The 19,578-nt window shown below is 42.7% G+C and overlaps 1 protein-coding gene across 2 annotated transcripts in view; it reads right to left on the reverse strand.

The window, feature by feature from the left end:
• Window positions 1-19,578, reverse strand: part of PRR5 (proline rich 5) — a 60,261-nt gene that overhangs the window by 29,330 nt on the left and 11,353 nt on the right. Inside the window, exons 2-5 of one of the 2 annotated variants that reach the window (XM_065742406.1) lie at window positions 17,518-17,631; window positions 9,313-9,393; window positions 882-930; window positions 172-229 (exon numbers count right to left, since the gene is read on the reverse strand). In XM_065742406.1, coding sequence (XP_065598478.1) covers window positions 172-229; window positions 882-930; window positions 9,313-9,393; window positions 17,518-17,621 — 292 coding nt within the window. In that variant the 5' untranslated portion in view covers window positions 17,622-17,631. Of the gene's footprint in view, window positions 1-171; window positions 230-881; window positions 931-9,312; window positions 9,394-17,517; window positions 17,931-19,578 lie in introns of those variants that run through there. The other variant, XM_065742405.1, reaches the window with a different exon arrangement.

Here is a 19,578-nt window from a genome sequence, read left to right on the forward strand (position 1 = left end):
GGTCACTTCTCCCTGATGAAGGTCAATGGCAACACCATGTCAGAACAACATGTCACAGGAATAGACTGTACACAGTACAGGGGCATTTGCAGAAAGAACTGAGCTGCCCTCAGGATGCATTGCTAAAACTTCTCTGACAGATATAGGTAGCTATGGTAAAATTCAAGTTACCTTCATAAAACCGGATCTTGTCTCTTAGGATCACCATGCCTTTTGTGAGCAGCTGATTCTGTAAACAAAATGTAGACTAACGTTACTCAATTATATACTTCCCTGTAGCCATCATGTTTCACATTTTGATCTTTCTTAACATTTGACAGTAGACAAGGTTTCATTTTGTCGATCAGTCACAGAAGGACTTTTCCTGCCATGTCCAACTTTCTTGGGACACTTCAAATAACGCTGTAATCCCCTACTGCTTGCAGGACACAGCACCCACTCCGTGCAGCGCCAAGTGCTCCCCCACTTCAAATGGCTGACTCACACTGCATGCATTTTGTCCTGAAGATGAATACTGCTTCAACAGACAATATGTACTTATTACTAATTGTCTTTCCTAGGAACCATACTTACATTGAAACTAGCTTATTTATTCAGGAATTTAAATTTTAAGTTACAAGTGAATGTCTGAAATCTACTGAAAGATAGTAATGTCATACAAAAGCATTGACTGCACAAGGCATGCACTGGGCTTCCACCATCTAAATATATACATAAACCCTAGATCTCATTTACTCATAAATGACAACAAAGAGAAGTCAATAGAAATCTCTAAATGGTTTCAAGGGGCTCTGTATCAGCATTTACAGCAGGTGAAGTGATTTTTGCTCAGTAGCAAATAAAAGAAATTCTGACTTAAATGAAAGAAAACACATGCTAACCTGTAGATATTCAGTGAAGAAGGATCCCAGTTCTGTTTTCAATAATTGCCTGTACAAAAAAAGAATAAGAAAGGGACCATTGTAATCAACAAACTCTGTTAGCTACACACTGTATGGAAAAGGGGAAGTCACTAATAATGAAATATTTTCACACACCCTATCAATAATGCCTAACGAAAAATGTAGCAAACAGAGCCAACAATACTAAGACTCTCAACCAGCATTTCTGTGTGGTGCAAAATACCTGCTGTTCTTTTAGATGGTCCACTCCACAAACACATATGAAAAGAAACTGAGATTTAACAGAGGATGTACCCCATCCTACATCTAACCCGTTTAAAATATGCTTGAGCTGTTCTCCTTCTGTGCTGGGGTTTGACTGGCTTTTGGCATTGCAAATGTGGGAGAAATTTTGGTGCTCTGTGTCTATCAGAGCGGCTGAGCCAAGAAACAGGCACGTAACTTAACTGAGGTGTGCTCAGAGCCAAATAATCTGTTCTGCATAAATCTCCAAAAAGAGCCATGACAAAATGTTCAGAAAGAAACCCAAGACAAGATGATATTCTGCAGGTTTTGTTGCAGGTATGAAACATAGCCAGTTTTCTGAAAGGGGTCATGATCTTCCAAGTCAGGATCCACAAAGCTGAAGTTTTGTGTAGTTTCAGTGAAAAAGCATGTAGAAATGTAAGTGTTCAACTTTGTATTTCATGATTTCTCTACACTAAAACCTACAAACTCATCTCACAGAGCAAACCAAATTCACATCCAAAAAAAACGTCCCATGAACAACTCTCATGTTCAAAGCCAGCATTCCTCCAGACCCACAAGCCCAACATTTACACTCAGACAGAAGTAACCACAAAGCTGAAGAGCTGTATATTGTTTAAGTCTCACATACTGAATGCTAAATGTTTGTCTCACATACTGAATGCTAGATGTTTAGGACTTTGTACTCATGTCACTGTTCAGGAGCACAAGCAAGAGGTCAGATCATTTAAGGGTTTCACTGCAACTGGACTTTCTGAGCCCTTGCCAGTCTGGCCTTGACCTCTTACGGAAACCTCAGGTACCAGGAAGAAATGAGGGAAAATTCAACTCAAAATCTAAGGCTAGATTTTCATCATTTTTTTCATCAGCTAGGTAACTCAGTGCTCTGATTGCTTGTGTAGTTATGTAAACTACACATTTGGTAGCGTGTTATTATCCCTCCTTTTGGGTTATGTCTTTAATAAACAAGTAAGTAATTAAACAAATTATTAAAACTAGTAACCAAATACAAGTCTGGTTTAAAAAGCCCAGCATAACGCCATGCTTCACGAAAAAGGCTGCAGAGTTGTCTAATCTTTGTAACACCATAGGATTCAGCATGGCCTCCTGAGATCTTCTGAAAGTTCAGGGAAAGGAGGATCAGGTCAATCTTTATGAGGCCCAAATACAATATCTTATTTATTTATCCTCAAGGACATGTCCACACTGACCCCGTAGCACTCCGTGGAAACACTCCAGGCATAAAAGAAACACAAGGAAGAGTTTTTCTCAGAAGCTCCTAAGCACTGAAATCCTCTTTGGTTACAAATCTGATTAACTCAGACAAACTTATCTAAGAACAAAAGTTATCTAAGCCAGTCTAGGCTTTTGTTTTAAGTAACTCATAGCCATGGATGGTGACTGTATGGCTAGATCCCTCAGCATGCTTGCTGTTACAACATATGGGACAAGCCAATCCCTACTGTGTCCTAAGACTCCATCCTTACCCATATGCATTGACAGTCCCATTGTCGGGGTTTAACACCTGCCCCCGCAAAACTGTTAAAGCCTTAAAGCATTAGAAGTGTTCACCAGACCTTACTTCAACAAGAAAAAGGATGCTACGCATGCCATGCATACTCAGAATGGTAATTTACTTGTCCAAGTTGTTTTTCTTCTCAATCACAAGCAATGGAATTAAAGGTTTTCCTTATTTTGAACATGGATAATTATATAATTTTATGTTAAAATAACAATAAAGTTGTGGTTTTGAATTCTAGTGATAATTTATCTCAAGGTATCTCTTTGTGCTGCTGTTTCAAAGTACTAATACTTCGTGCTGACAGATTTTGCTTACACTTCTCTTTCCTCTAGCTAGCAGCTCTCCAAAGTCTAGTCCTAGTGTCCTCATAGTCTTGAACAGGTGACATGCAAATATCTTCTCTTCTTATTCTTTAGGTTCTACTGATAATTCTTGGCATATATAGCAGGAAATACAAAATGATATTCTACTGATCTGATAACTGGCTCTCTGATAAACAAAATCCCACCCCATTTCTACTTTTCAGCTGCGAATGAACTAAACAAGCTTGCAGCTAATAACATTGTAGAATGACAGACTCACGTTTAAAAGAGAACAAAAATGTTTTTATATTAATATAAATATATATTAAAATATATTAGTAGTAAGAGGAGGGTTAATGAGAATCTTCATCCTTTACTGGATATAATGGGGAATGTGACCACTGAGGATAAGGAAGAGGTTCTCAGTGCCTTCTTTACATCTGTCTTTGAAAGTCAGACCAGTTATCCTTGGGGTGCTCTATCTCCTGACCTGGAAATCTGGGATGAGGAGCAGAATGGACGGCCACAAATCCGTGGGGCTGAATGGGATCCACCCAAGGGTGTTGAGGGCGCTGGCGGAAGTGACAGCCAAGCAGCTTTCCACCATCTATCATTGTTCCTGGTCAACGGGAGAGGTCCCAGAGGATTGCAGGCTTGCAAATGTGATGCCCATTTACAATGGATACAAGGAAGATCCAGGGAACTGCAAGCCTGTTAAGCCTGATCCTTGTGCCAGGGAAGGTTATGGAGCAGATCATCTTGAGGGAGATCACAAGGCATGTGCAAGACAACCAGGGATCAGTCCTAGCCAGCACAGGTTCATGAAAGGCAGGTCCTACGTGACCAACTTGATCTCCTTCTATGAACGAGTGACCCTCCTGGTGCTTGAGGGAAAGGCTGTTGACATAGTCTATCTAGACTTCAACAAAGCCTTTGACACTGTCTCCTACAGCATTCTCCTGGAGAAGCTGGCAGCTCATGTCTTGGACAGGTGCACTCTTTGCTGGGTAAGTAGCTAGCTGGAGGGCCGGGACCAGAATGTGATGGTGAATGTAGTTAAATACAGCTGGCCATGAGTGGTCTCAAGGGTTGGTACTGTGGTCTGTCCTTTTCAGTATCTTTATTGATGACCTGGATGAGGGCATTGAGTGCATCCTCAGTAAGTTTGCAGATGAAACCAAGTTGGCTGGAAATGTTGATCTGCCTGGGGGCAGCAAGGCCCTACAGAGGGATCTGAACAGGCAGAGGACAATTGGATGAAGTTCAACAAGACTAAGCCCCAGGTCCTGCACTTTGTCAACAACATCATCAGGCAATACTACAGGCTTGGGGCAGAGTGGCTGGAAGACTGCGTAGAGGAAATGGACCTGCACGTATTGGTCAATGCTCAGCTGAACATGAGCCAGCAGTGTGCCCAGGTGGCCAAGAAGGCCAATGGTATCCTCTATTAAAAATTCTGTTGTCAGCAGGATCAAGGTGGTGATCATCCCTCTGTTCTCAGCCTCAGTGAGGCCACACCTTGAATACTGTGTTCAGTTTTGTGTCCTCACTACAAAAAAGACACAGAGGTCCTGGGGCATGTTCAGAGAACAGCAACGAAGCCGCTGAGGGGAGCATGAGTCTTATGAGGAGCTGCCTAGGGAGCTGGCATTGTTGAGTCTGGAGGAGACTCAGGCGTAATCTTATTGCTCTCTATAACTACCTGATGGGAGGTTGTAGTGAGCTAGGGGTTGGCCTCTTCTCCCATGTAACTAGCAATAGGACTAGAGGGAATGGCTTCAAGTTGTGCCAGAGGAGGTTCAGGTTGGTGGTTAGGGAATACTGCTTCCCCAAGAGAGTGGTCAGGAGCTGGAATGGGCTACCCAGGGAGCTGGTAGAGTCACCACTCCTGTAGGTGTTCAAGAAATGCTTAGACATTGTGTTGAGAGACATGATTTAGTGGGAAATATTGGTGATAGGTGAATGATCTTGGAGGTCTTTTCCAACCTTGGTGATTTTATGATTATATGATTATATGCACTGAACAGCTTCACAATAAACAGCAGAGCAGCTACAATGACATCTCTGTTTACAGCATAGAAAAACTGTCAGCACAATCACTGCATCTTGCTCTTTAAATCCCTAATAATACAGATACTGCACGCTGCTTAAGTAATTTTTAGTGAAATAGTGAGGCCCTCAGGTCACATCAGAGCACTGCTGTTTGAAGTTCTCAGCACCGTATTCATTTAAGAGTTCCACAACAAAACTGGACAGAAGACATTGCTTGCTCTTTATTCTTTAGTCCTTGCTTAATTCCCTTTAACAAAAATCAATTAAGTTGTCATCTGTCAGAAGCTGGAAAATTCAGACTGCTGAGTAAATTTATCTAGGTAAGTGGATGTCATGGTGGAATCCAGGTAAAAATCTGATTAAACCTATAAGAGATCACTGACCAGATAGAAGACTTAAGTGCATCTGATTTTACTGACAGTCATTATGCAGTTTTATGATGCTTGTATATCATTATTATCAGATTTTCATTGCCTGTTTAATGACTTCATAAATTATTATGATAGTAAAAATGCACATAAAATACACTAAAATAGTGCCTGTCTTTTTTTATCTTTCTGTTGCTGCTACCTTGGTTTGTGCTGAGATTTTCTTGAAACATTACTCAGAATGTGAAGTCTAAGACAGTATTATAACTAATTTTAATAGCAAATGTAAGGATGTGATTTTACTGGGTTTGAACTTTTGCTACAACAGAGGAAACGCCACTTTAATGTGCTGTGTGCCTTAAAACATTATCTTGAAACTCAGGAAAAGGGGAGCTATAAATGTATATTAGCCTTAACACAGGATATTGTGCTTCCTCTGCGTTTCCCTCACCTTCCTTTTCTTCCTTGATTTACAAGTGGCGTAAATAAACATTTTGAAATGACATATTGTGCATGAAATGGAAAAGGAAAATGCACCATCATTTCTACTCTATTTTGCAAATAAACCAACAGAAATACTAAGTAGGATGTATGTGTAGAGATTTTTGTTACTTAACCTTTTAATCAATCCCCTATTGAACTATCTAGTAAGAGTTCACAACAAGAAATGTACAAGACCAAGACATACACTGATGAGACTCCTCTTACTGGAGTATCTTCTCCTGTATCTGCATTATGGCATATCTTTACTCAGGTGATAGGGCGATTTGAAATAAACTGAAATTATACACTGTTTTTGGTTGTTTTGTTTTGTTTTGTTTTGGTTTGGTTTGGTTTTGAAACAGGGCTCCTGAGTTCTATACAACTTCTTACTTAAGGCCACTTTCTAATGTCAGAGTAATTACATAAGAATGGTGTCGAGGCACTGGTGTAAATGAGTGGCCAAACCCAGAGCTGTAAGTGGGACTGTACTGTTTCGTACCCGCTGACACTTATTAAACAACCAGTGCCCAAATAATCAGTACAAAGCCTCTACATGTGTATTCAGGCTAGGAAGCTATATTAGTATTTGTCCATGTGCATGCTACATGGTAACTGAACACTGACATTCCTGAGTCAAAATGAAGGTGCCCAAACATCACAGGTTTAACAGAAGTGCTCAAATATCAACATTTGGTCTGTGAGTCAACTGGGTATTCGAGGTTTAACTATGAAAGTATTTCAGAATCTGCTCTAATTAAAGTATCAAAACAAAATAACTTATTTTACCATTTGGTATATGTTGAAAAAGGTTATTGAAGTCATTTACTCGAACACTTCTACACTCAGATTTTGCTCCATGGAAGTAATGGCCATCTGTTTCATTTCATTTATGTACTTGTTGGGAAAACACATCTAAAACAATCTTAAGACAAATATAGTCTTGTCACAATTCTGAGGTCATATTTTATGAACCAAATATTTTTGCAATGAATAATAATATTAACCCAAAGAAAGTATTCTGAATTAAATACCAGCAGTAGTGACCCAGACTTTTTTGCAGGTGTGAAGTTGGTAGTTTCTTTAGTTATGGTTTGAGCTGAATTTAAGTGAAGGAAAAGGGTTTTAGTTGCAAGTAGTCAGGAGGTCCCACAAAGTTAACGACTGTAATCAGCAGTAAAATGCAGAACCCAGCAGGAGTGCAGCTTCTGTCAAGAGGCCAGGGCTTGATAAATAGGCTTAAAAAAATACCACTACCGTGCTTTCTTCAATAGACAGAGCTTTCTGTCCTCTTAGTCCATGTGCAGTTTTCTCAGAATTTTATATGAATGAACTGCATGCAGGACACACACTGAGAAGCTTCAACAAGAAGTTCAGGCACTCAGAGAAAGGGTGGAATTTGGCAATGAATTAGAAGGATATTCAGGCCAAGGAAGATGTGAGAGGGAACAACCTCTAGGCTGGTGCTCCTTCGAGCAACCTGCCCTTCCTTTCCAGGCCATAGGGGGAGGGTTATACATTTCCTGAATATGATTCTCACTCTGGGCTGGATTTGATCTGCTAGGAACCAAATATCTGTGGCAGGGACACAATTATGTAAACCAGCCTCAAAAGCCAAACTGCATCCCATCACACATTCACTCACACCACAAGTGATGTTGCTCATGTCTTCTTTATGACACCAGCTTTCTAGATTGGTCTAGATTTCATAATATTTTGTCCACAGTTCAGGTGTGAATCACCAGGCACTGTTCCTCCCAAAACAGAGCAAAACTGAATGATGAGCCAAGATGACAGTGCACCAGAATTATTCTTACACTAACAAAGAAAACGGGCCTATCATCCAGCAGCACAATCCATCACAAACTGGGAAAAAAAAATCTCTTTGTAGTCATCTTGCCTGTTCTGCTGCCTCAGATGTTGCAATTAAACACAGCTGTATTAGCAAGTATCATCACTGTGCAGGGCTTACACTCAGGTGAACGAACGCAAAATCTGGGCACAGTTCACCAGATGACAGCTATTTTACATGTGTTTATTTGTCCATATAAGATTATACTTGTCTCATCAGCGGATAATTTCCTTTTCTTCTTCTGTTCCTCACCAGCAGACAAGCATCCTGAGGCAAGTGCAACAGACCAGGAAATTCAGCCCAGAACGACCATTTTTTGTCATTCAGATGAAGCTGGAGAAACTTAGCTTCACTTACAGTAATGATCAACCATTATTCCAATAACCAACTCAAAATGATTGATGGATCATGCTAACTGACAGCCATCCGAGAACATCTATTCTTTTCATGTCATTTTCTCCCCAGAGAAATAAGAAATAACTGAAGAATAAGTTTATTTTAATTTCAAAAAGACAGAGGAAAAAAGAGAGAGATCACTAGCCAAATGTAATTTGCCTGGACTTCTCTGAAGATATTCTCAAAATTATCCAGACTGGACCAGCATTTTCTGGATATTCTATGGATGGTGTCAAACTGTGGTGCCCAGACAGAGCAGGAATAAGTATTAAGTGAAGAGGAGTCCCTGAGGATTTATCTGAAGACAGAGGGAATACAATAATCTGTCTGTCTTTTCTAAGTGCAGCTTATTTTCCATTGCTTATTCTTCAAAGCACTGGGACAAGTTTCTAAAAGGAAGTCTTCTACCTTGCCCTTTTCAGTGAGACAGTTTAGTCAATAATAACAGATGCTGTAAACCTATGTTATCAGCTTATGTCTTGGTAGATTTTCCTTTGTCACACACACAAAAAAATATTAAATGACTAAAATAATGGGATTTTCACTTTTCTTTATATATAAAATCAGAAAACACATACAACATTATACACCTCCCTGGTCTACATTTAGACTGTTGCAAACAGTATCAGCACAGCATGAGGCAGAAATATGAACCTTAAATTGTGTTACTCAGGCCACTGTGCTGACAAGACAACTTTATAGCATCTGGAGCACATTCAGTTCATGCAGAAGGAGAAGCTAGGTGGAAGGGACTCCCAGGCACAAAATCTTTCCTTGCCCTGTTGCACCAAGTTCATGGAGGCTTTACACCCTCCATGGATGCAAGAGAAACACCTCAGAGATAGGCTTAGCATAATTGCAGTGGTATGGGGCTGCACTGCTATGTGTTCAGGATGGGATCCTGGTTTTTCCTTCCTTAGTTTTAAAACAACATATCAAGAAAGATTCTGAAATGATCCACCTTCCCCGTAACCCCACTTCCCCTCAGCAGGATTCCTCCAGCTCTCTTTACACATGAAGGTGCTGACACACATCAGCACATCTATTCACCAAGACTCAATGGATTGTACTAACTGAAATGACTACTGGGGAAAAAATCCACAATAATCCTGTAGAAGATTCCAACTGCAACTCCTAGCAAACCACTGTGCATGCCAGCTACTGATACCTGGAGGAGAGCTGAGTCTCTTACCTGACTCCTTCATTGAGGTTGTAAAGTTCATGATCGGGGAGACCCTTACGCTGGAACACGGCTATTACTCCATTATGGATACTGAAAGAGGACAGGAGGAATCATTAGCCCTTAAAATGAATTATTCTCTAGAAAACAAATGACATATTTGAAAAGTGTCTCTTTTTTGATGTTTTCACTTTTACAATTTTAATAGTTACACACCTGAAATCAGTAATATCAGAAAATTTAGCCTCACATATTCTAGGTACTTCTGTATAATTTTTAGCACACTTTTGTCTCTATGGGCTCACTACAGAGATAATTTATGACTTCACTATGAGATCAGTTATGATATTTCCAGCATTGTTGGCCTCTGAGTTATGGTTACTTGATTCCTTTACTAACAAACCAGCACTTGTCAAGTCTGGACACTGGATCTGAAGCTTAATTCACAAACAAAGTGTCCAATTATTAAAACAGGATTATTTTCATCTCGATTAGTTCTTTAAAAATTATAAAAGGCAGAAACACCACACAACTGTGAATTTTAAGGCAATTTAATCCATCTCTCATTCATTTTCAAAAACAAAGCAATAGGAAAGGGGCAAAATTTACAGCAGTAGTGGTTACTTGCTCTTGCTCCAGCTAAAGAAAAAACAAGGCTGCACTGAAAGACCACCAGGTCAGAGAGCAATAAATGAAACAATGTGCTAGGCATAGGCCAACCATCTGTCCTACAGCAATGCTCTCTTTTCATTTTCACTGATGTATGTAACTGTTCTGAAGCAGATGTTTCTTATTGGTGGTGATTTTCTTCTGCAGCCACAAGTGAAGCTACTATTGAAAGCCACAGAATTCTCTAGCTCAACAGAAAGCCACATATCAGCACTGTCTGTAAGTGGAGCACCTGGCCACCATCCCCACAAATGCTAAGGTGCTGAATGACAAACGTCTGCAAAGTGTTACACATTTTACAGAGCAATTCACATGCTTGGCAGAGATGCTTACCAAACCCACAAATTTAACAAGACCACACCTCAAAAGGTTACTGAAATGAGTAAGTGCTTCAGGATGAAGCTCTGAAATGCTCCTGAAACACACAGAACACAATTAGTGTGATGACACATCAGTCTAAATCACTGAGCTGAGGTCTGAGGGCAAAGGTAAAGAAATGCCAGCGAAAGGTGAGACCAAACCCGTTCCAGTACTAGCAGAAGGGAGGTAGAAGTCTCCTTCCCTTCCCCATCCCAATTCCATCTTTTACAGCCTCACAGCAGATTTCATCTTTGATTCCTAAAGAAAAGAAGACTCATACAATCTTCCCATCTGTTAGCTAATCTGCACTCTCATAGATGCTTAACGATTTTTGCCACATTTAACCATGGAGCTAAAATCCCCAAAACATTAAGGGCTTTTACGTTTCAGCTGGGATGGAAGGACCATTCTTCAAGCAACACTACTAAGGCTGAGTTTAGCCTTTACTTGATAGGCCCACAGATTTGTCCAGCCAGGAGGTCCCAGGATTTGGGACTGCCCTGTCTAGTGACAAAGAGCTGAAGTGAGTTCTGCTTATAAGGTCCAGACAAAGAAAACCTGATTCCCACTGGCAGGTGAACTCAAGAGGATTTCCTGGTGCATTCAGCAGCATCCTTAAGACCAAGGGATCATTGCAGTGTCACAGCAAGGCTTGGTATTTGCTGCTTAGAAGGAGATGCAGAGGTTGTGTGGGAATTGCAGGCACCCACATCAAACCTCCTCAGGTTCACAATAAAACATGCCCTTGTAATGCTTGCTAGAAGCAGAGGAGTGAGCTGGCAGATAGAACTGCAGACCCAACAACACCAAACAGCGAAGAGAAGCTCAGTCACATTCATCTGTGGGAAAAGGACATCAAAAGTGGCAGAGAGAGGAAGGATACGACCCACTGGGAAGAAATGCACAAGCAGATCCAAACAGGAACTGCTATCCCTTTCTCCCTCTTGGTGCTAAGCACTCCCACACACGCAGTGGTCACCCCTTCCCCCATGCACTTAAACGTGCACAGACACAGACGTACATGATAATGTAAGCTGGTTTATTTTGGCTGGCTCAAGCAATCACATTCCATTTCCGATTATTTGAAAACTGGCAGCTAAATGTCTCCAGTATATAGTGAGGTGACTTGGGTATTTTAATATTATGAGTAATATGTGAAGTACGATTAATGTAGTGAATAAAACAAGCAGTCTTTACACGCTCTTCTGATTCGGAAATGAACTTTGCAATGTTCCTGCCATCCTTCTGTGGAGAGGAATGACTAAACCTAACTCCTAGAAGCCAGAATGCTCTCGCTTTCTCTCTGGCACTTTTCTAAATGAGGGGGAGGTTTTCTTTTTCCAGCTTAGCAGGTCCATCATTATCCCTCAAAGAAATAACACAGAGCAAGATTTTAATGAGAACTATGGGTTGCAAGCACGTATAAACATCCTAGTGATGACATTTCTATCTGCCTGGGATCCTCCTTGCAGTGTCTAGCCCACAGAACTAGCCTTGGCCCCACTGCCCTGCCTTCCCATCTCAGCCAGCAGTGCATTCACACAGGATACAGGGATGCAGTTACAATGTAGGCACACCACTGTGGTCTGCCCCTCAATGTTTGCTCATCGGGAAACAGAGGAGTCAGAAAAATAGGAATGCTACTGATGGCATAAGCTGGTGTCAGAGTAACAAAAAGCTAGTGTAAATCTTCTTAGTAAACGTAAGCTAATGAAAAAAAAAAAAAACCAAACAAAAACCCAGCACATTCAACCATGCTTTAAGTAATGCTATGGTTTCCTAATGAGTGATTGTTTAAAAGGGTTTAGTCAGAACAGTACAACCTTTTGGTGTAAAGAAAGCCTGAGCTGCTGCTTACATGCATAAGTTCTGCAAGATGCTTGAAGTGGGTGGATCACATGTGTCTGCGACCAACCTCCATTGAGGTTTAAGTCATGATGTACATAATTAAACTTAAATTTTAATGGTTACGCTAAATTGGAAACGCTTTGTAAACTGCCTTCTGTAACTCTTTTACATCATGGAAGTTAATAATAGGTGCACTCATGCACTGATATTACTGTGAACACCTTCCCTGGAATTGCTGTGCATGTAAATGTGTGCTCAAGGTGAAGAAGAAAGCAGCACAGAAGACAAAACAGAGCCAAAAAGAAAGCAGAAATGGGTCTGTTCTGAGGTACCCATACCCAGTAGCAAATAAGGCTCCAATCAAGACAAGACCCCATGTCATTTTAAGTCCAGGGTTATTAATGTTTCTGGCTTGCTGTATTGTACCAACAGATGCATTTTCCACATAACTCCCCACGCAGTCTCCTAGTCGCGCTTCACTGTGCTTTCTCCTATTTAAGGAAAGGAGCAATTTCTAGCAGAACCCCATTAGCATCTTCTGGTGGAGAAAGGGACTGGAAGGCTCTGTGCACCTGAGCAGTAAGCATCTGAAACATGACATCTTAACTGCAAGAGAATGCAAATCTCTGGGTTATGGGATTATTGCACTTTTTGAGAGTACAGTATTCTTACGCCAGTCCCTCAGCTAGCAGGACTTGGGGCAAACTACTGTGGCTGTGTTATTTAGCATGCACTACTTAACACAGATTAGTGTCCATGCACTAAGATACATTTTGCAAACACTGTTCCATACCAACACATGCCATGGGCCATTCTTGTTGTGAAGACTATGGCTGGTATCCACAAGAAAAAACATTTTGAGAAACCAGAGAGTGGGAGGAAGACTGGGAGGAGGCATGGGCCAGTGAATAAGCAGGGAAGAGGTGAGTACCCACAGCAGGCTGAGACCAGAAGTGGAAATTTGGATCAGAGAACTGCAGAGATCACTATTGAGTAGGGAATGAAAGCCTACAAAACCTTCAGAGCTTTGTAGAGTTGTGTCGGTTTTGTCAGTATTTCAGTCTTGAAAAGAAGAAAGGAAGAACGAGAAAAAATAGTTTGATTTTTTTTTTTTTGCCTTTATAATTAAGACAAAATGCTAGGTCACTCCTATAGTTGCCACAGATTACAGCTGATTGCCAAAAGGTAACTAGACTTGAGAAGGTTCTAACACCAGCAAAAATCAACCCAGTACACTAAGAAATTTCATCTCCTTGGAGAGATCACTCATTCGAGATTCACCTGACCCTGCAGAGAAGGCAGCAGTCACAGCACTACAGCTGCAGCACACAGCTCTGGCTTCCCCACTGTTTACATTAGCATGGAGGGGTACTTGTGTAAAGCACCAAGTTTGACACTCACTGTTGACACTCCCAACCACTCTAATAGTACGAATGCCAAGGCAGGGAGGGTGGGGCTTATTTTTCTGATCTTTACCTGATAGAAAGCTCTTGCCCATGTAGCTCATTATCAACACATACACTTTGCGTCACTAGCTGAGCACCCAGACACCACTGCCTTCTGCCCCACTGCTGGCTTCTCCAGCCCTAGAATACCCCTGACATTTTTACAAATCCAAAAAGGAAAAACTAGTGATCAAAACACTGTTTTCTGTCTCCCATAACAACCTCACAGGTAAGCTTCAGAAGTGTGGGATAGATGAATGGACAATGAGTTGGACTGAGAACTAGCTAACCAACATAGCTCAGAGGGTTGCAATCAGTGGCACACAGTCTGGAGGCCTGTGGCTAGCAGTGTTTCCCAGGGGTCGGTACTGGGTCTGTTCTTCAATATCTTCATCAAAGACCTGGATGAATGGATAGAGTGCACGCTCAGCAAGTTTGCTGATTACGAATCTGGAATGTGTGGCTGACACACTAGAAGGCTGTGCGAGATCTGGACAGGCTGGACAATTGGGTCCAGAGGAATCTGGTGAGGTTCAACAAGAGCAAGTGTAGAGTCTACACCTGTGGAGGAGTAACTGCATGCATCAGAACATGTCAGAAACTGACCTGCTGCAAAGGAGATCTCTGCTAGCACCAGAGAGTTAAATGACAATGTTTTTCAATGGGAACAAATGACTGAGGGTTTCTTTTCCTTTGGACAGTATTTGGAATAATTTGCAATAATTAACCTAATAAAGCTCCTTGAGGACACCTCTGCTCCAAAAGATACACTCATTTTTCTGAATTAGCTGAACACAACCTGGACAATCCCACTTTCAGAACAGTTTCAGTGCAGCTGGAACTCCACAGGCTTTGTCCTTGTCAGAGTAACATTGCAGCATGGACACACACAAGCAAGAGCTTTCCAGAGGACTCCCACTGAAGGGTCAGGAAAAATAAGCTAGTCCTCCTCATGCAGGTAGGAATATTTCACAGTATTTCTACATAAATACTGGAAGAAGGAAGTTTTCCTAGTAGAAGTAGTAGATGCATATGGAATGCATCTATTACCATACATACTGTATCTATGGAATATGGAATAGGTTGGGTATGTTTTCTTCACTAGAGAAGCCTCACTGTGATCTGAAAGAAAAACATTCGTGTTTAATTAGGAGATGAAATATGGTTTTGTGACTGTAAAAATTACTTTACAGGAAGTTATTGCACACATTACAACCCTATAAAAATTACCCCAAACCATAAAACTCTGATTCTGCAGGTCTGCTTGGCTTCACTGCTGGCATCACTGCTGTAACAGGCATCTCATCTTTGTGTTCTTTGCCGTTCCATCACATTCTACTCCTTCACATTCCCCTAAATTTCCCCAGTTTCACACAGCAAAGAGGACAGGAGTACCTCCCAACTGAAGGTTTTTCCACAGTGGAGCCTGGACAGCATCAGCCCTATCTGGGCAGTCTGTGTAGCTTGCTCAGAATGAAAAACTCTTGCTGGATTTTATGTGCCCCAGCAGCAAGCTCAGGATTACGAACTCCGGGTTTCTTGGTCCGGTTTCTTGGTCCGATTGGTTTAATCAGCACTCAGCCCTCGTTTATTGCCTGAAGCAGAAGAGGGCGGGGAGTGGGGGAAGGAATTGAAGACAATTCTAGTGAAAAAATCTAAGCTATTTTAATCCATTGCAAATTCTGTGAGCTGTAATGAAACTGCATTGTTCCACTATGTTGCTGCAGGTTGCTAGTTAACATGCGACCTGCGAGCCGATGCACTGATCTGTGGTTCGTGGGAACGCAGGCTGGGAAGAAGCTGTGATATAAAGCCTGATTTGCAGCTCAGCACCGATTTCTCTTGATCTAGCAGGGCCAAGAATTTTTACAGCACTTCAGTTTGAAGGTGAAGGAAAGGTATTACAGAGGAAGAAACTGTCCTTGCCAGCAACAGGCACTGCATTCCCCTACCTTGCAATCCCTGTCATTAGGTCTCAGAAGGCAGCAGTCTCTGAGAGGCAGCAGAGGGGATGCCTCTGGGCAGCCAGGCTGCACTGACACAAAGACTGATTGCAGAAGAGGGGCTGCAGGTCCTTGGCAGAGACGGCCTACCATGATTGAGTTGTGGTCCACAGAAGATCCCACCACTGTGACTCCAAGCTTGGTCTTGCTGTACCTCAAAGCATACCACCACCAGCCCTGTGCAGGGCAGGGCCTGCCATGAGGCTGTGCTTTCCCTCTCCCTACACCCATTTTGATGCAGTGGGTTCAACGCCTCTCTCCAAAGTATATACCCGCACGGCACGCCCAGGCACAGCTGCTCCCAAGAAACAAGAGCTGACAGTACATTTAAATATAGCACAGCCAGGACTGGCGAGAGGGGTGAACTCTTCTGGTATGTCCTGACTTCCTTGATCAGCAAGATCTCGTGCTCAGTACTGCACAAAATGCAGCAGCATAGGCAATTCGCTCATGCTAGCTCTCTGTTTGGGTGTGCTATTGCATCAGAAATAAAGAGCCTCCCCTTTGTCCCTGCAGCACAACCCGCTCACCATCTACACTGCTCATCGCAGCTCCAGGCAGCTGCATGTGCAGACACAGAGATGCCCGCTTGGTTTACAAGGTAGCACCAGGTATCCCGAGGACCATGCCACCAAACTGTGGGGATTCAAGGCACGGCCACCAGTGCATAGGGAAAGGCAGCCCCAGCAGAAGGGTTCACACAGAGCAGAAGCATGGCTGCTCATGGACACCTCCACTCACACCACGCAGCACATCCCTGCCGACTCCTTTCCAAGAGTACCAGCACCATCAGGACACCAGGAGCATCTCTGCAACATTCAAACAGCACGCTTTTCTGGGCAGGTACCTGGCCTCTTCTGTGACCTGTACAGTCCAATGCTCACTGTGCTGCTGGCAGCAGACAGCTAATTCATAATCCAGGTATGAACACACAGTGATGTGTGAGAGGGATGGGAGATGTGATATTTTAAAATCTTATTGTAATTGCTGAAAACTGAAATACCTTTAGAAATGTGACTATAGTTCTCTAACATTTTTCTTCCTGTGACCTCCAGACAATTATAAAACATGAGCAAAACTTTCCATGCAGTGACCCAGTCCTAAGGGCTTGGAGACTTAGACTCATCTTCAAGAGAGTCACCAAAACATTCATTAAGATATTCATTTATAATCTCTGTGCTCAGTGGCTCATTCACAAAGTTTGCAAGCTTTTTTTTTTTTTTATCAAACTAATAAAATTCAAACGTATAAGCACAATAAAGAACACAAACAGGGACTGTTTTTCCCTGCCCAAAATGCATGTGCACAAACACACATGCAAAGACAAACACACACAAACAGCTTTTTGCACTGAAGTGAATAAACTGAGTATTTCAGTGAACTGCATCAACAGTCAGCAGAATAGTTATGTAGATTAAAAATATAAGTATATGAATTGTAACAATTGTAAATATATATTTATATATTTGAAGTATATATACAATTCTTTATATTTATATATATGAATGTGTATGTATATATGATTTCTAGTAGTTGTATACATATTAATTTTGAGTAAATTAAACCTAAATCCACTTTGAATGAGAATATCCAGATGGACTCAAGGACCTATATGCAGCCAGATCCTTTGCAACGAGTCCTTGCCCATCACAACAGACAGGCTGATCCATCTGCAGGAGGAACTGCTTGCTATCAGCCTGAAGAGAAAATCTAACAGCAAGGTGAATACAAGCTACTCTGGCCTTTCACTGGAGCGCATACCCATGGACTGTACCAAGGCAGAGCCCAGCTAGCTCTCACCCATGCTGGGTGCCAACAAGCCAGGCTGACTGTGCCTTCTTGGCACAGCACGGGGCAGCCTGAGGGCGGCAGGACACGGTGCAGGAGCTTACCTGTTCCAGGTAGCGTTGGAGCAGGCCCGTCGCTGCTGGGTCCCCCGCTCATCCAAGGCTGCCTGCTCTCTCTTGCCCAGATCACTGAGGCTGGGCGAACTCATGAACTTCAACCTGCGAAGAGTCCTCATGGTCAAATGTGTGTTTGCGCGTGGCAGCTACAGATACACCATCCTGTTTACACACACACACGCGCAGCTGGAGCAGCAGCAGCAGCAGCAATGCGAGCAGTTCCCTCCGTTTGCTGTTCAAAAAAGAAACTTAAAAAAAAAAGAAGAGAGAACCAGTCTCTACGGAGCACACCTCTGCCAGCAAGAAAACAAACCTTTAATCAGATCAACTCTGACGTCATGAACTGTGGTTAATAATTTCTCCAGTCCTTTTAAAAAACAAAAGCTGAGCTCCCGGCTGCCGCTTAGGCACTTTGGAGGGGCCCCTATAGCCTGTGGCCCCCAGCACAGGGCTGCTCCCACCCCAGAGCCAGGGCCCAGAGCCCTGGGGCGCTCCACCTGCCCTGGGACCTGCTCTTCCCCGGGACCCAGCCCTGCCAGCACTGCTCAGCCCGCCTCTCTGCGTTCGTGATGGAAATGAAACTGGAGGGCAACACACTCACACACACACACACACACACACACAAAAAGCAGAAAAACCAACACCCAAGTGACAAATACTGACGCACTGAGAGTTTATTGGAAAGTTTCATAACTGCCTGTGCCCTGCCATGTTACAACACTGCACTCATGCGCTCTCGCTGCCTCGCTCGTACACTGACATACATGCAGCATCGCGGCACCAAGAGTGGTTGCACACAGCACAGCTGCAGGACGGAACCTGAAAGTGTGGTTTTGCCCTTTTCAGGAGTTTTTGGTGAGTATGATGCCTGGTCTTTCTGCCTCTTTGTAGAGTGAGGTAGCAGCTGCGTGACTTGGGGCATAGCAAGCTCCTAGAGAAGCCCCAGGTGCCTTATCTTCAAAGGAGAAATCTCTCGGAGCACAGCACTGGGGCTGAGGCTGTGCTGCTACAAGATCCCACCACACTCAGCTCACTATCGTGCACTCCAGGTTCTCTCTGTGCCCAGGACAGCCTTGCTGTCCAGCAGAGAAGAAGCCAGTCAACAGGACTATGACGGCTTCCTCAGAAAGTAAGCAGGCTGCAACAGAGTGAGCTGCAGTGCGAAGACCGCTCCTGTTGCTGCAAAGCATATGGTGAGAGCTATGAGAGCTCCTGGCAGAGCAGCCTTGCAGGGAAGGGGGCTGTAGTACAAAAGAACTTGCATTCTCTTTTTCTATTTTCATCCGTGATAGATTATTGTCTAGATCCAGGCTATAAGTGGATTTGTTTGTGCTCAAATAGTATCTCAAGGCTGATAATACAAGAGAACTGACTTTTTTTTCCCCATGAGATCTGCCCTCTGTGCATCAGTTATTAAAATATCCCAATAACAGCTAATTCTTTTTGCTACTGACCACAACTCAGCTAAGCTTCTTGCACATAAATATTTACTTTCCAAATTTATAATTGGTAGTACCTTCCTGAGAAGCAGTAGCTGAATTACGTAGGAAAAATAAAATCTTTTTACCTTGTACTAGTTTTAGTAGTAGTAGCCTCATCCATTTGCTTGGGTCACTGCTAATACTCATTGCTCTTTCCAACCCAAAAATCTGAAGTACACAAATGAGCACTGCAGCAGACAATATGTGACACTGCACTTTAGAAGGGACCTACAGCTCCAAATCTGACTTATGGACAAAGGCACTGCTATCCCATGTCTCTTCCAGATGTTTGAATCCCTCAGACAAACGAACAACAATCTACTATGTACACAGCCACTTAGGGGAAACAAACACAACAATACACTGCTGTATTCTGAGGAATGAGACAGATCAGCCACCGAAAATAGACAGGGCAGAACACTGCGTTGCTCACAGAGGATGAAGGGCACCCAGTTTCTGAGGACAACGCAGCCAGCAGGAGCAGGGGAGCATGACTCAGTCTGAGCTTCAGGTGAAGCTTCAGATGAAAGTGCACCTACCCCTTTAAGAGATACAACTAGTTAGAGAA

The sequence above is a fragment of the Cyrtonyx montezumae genome, unplaced genomic scaffold (assembly GCF_038088225.1).
Source record: "Cyrtonyx montezumae isolate F1298 unplaced genomic scaffold, pur_monq_1.0 scaffold_3, whole genome shotgun sequence".
In the NCBI taxonomy this organism is placed as follows: Eukaryota; Metazoa; Chordata; class Aves; order Galliformes; family Odontophoridae; genus Cyrtonyx; species Cyrtonyx montezumae.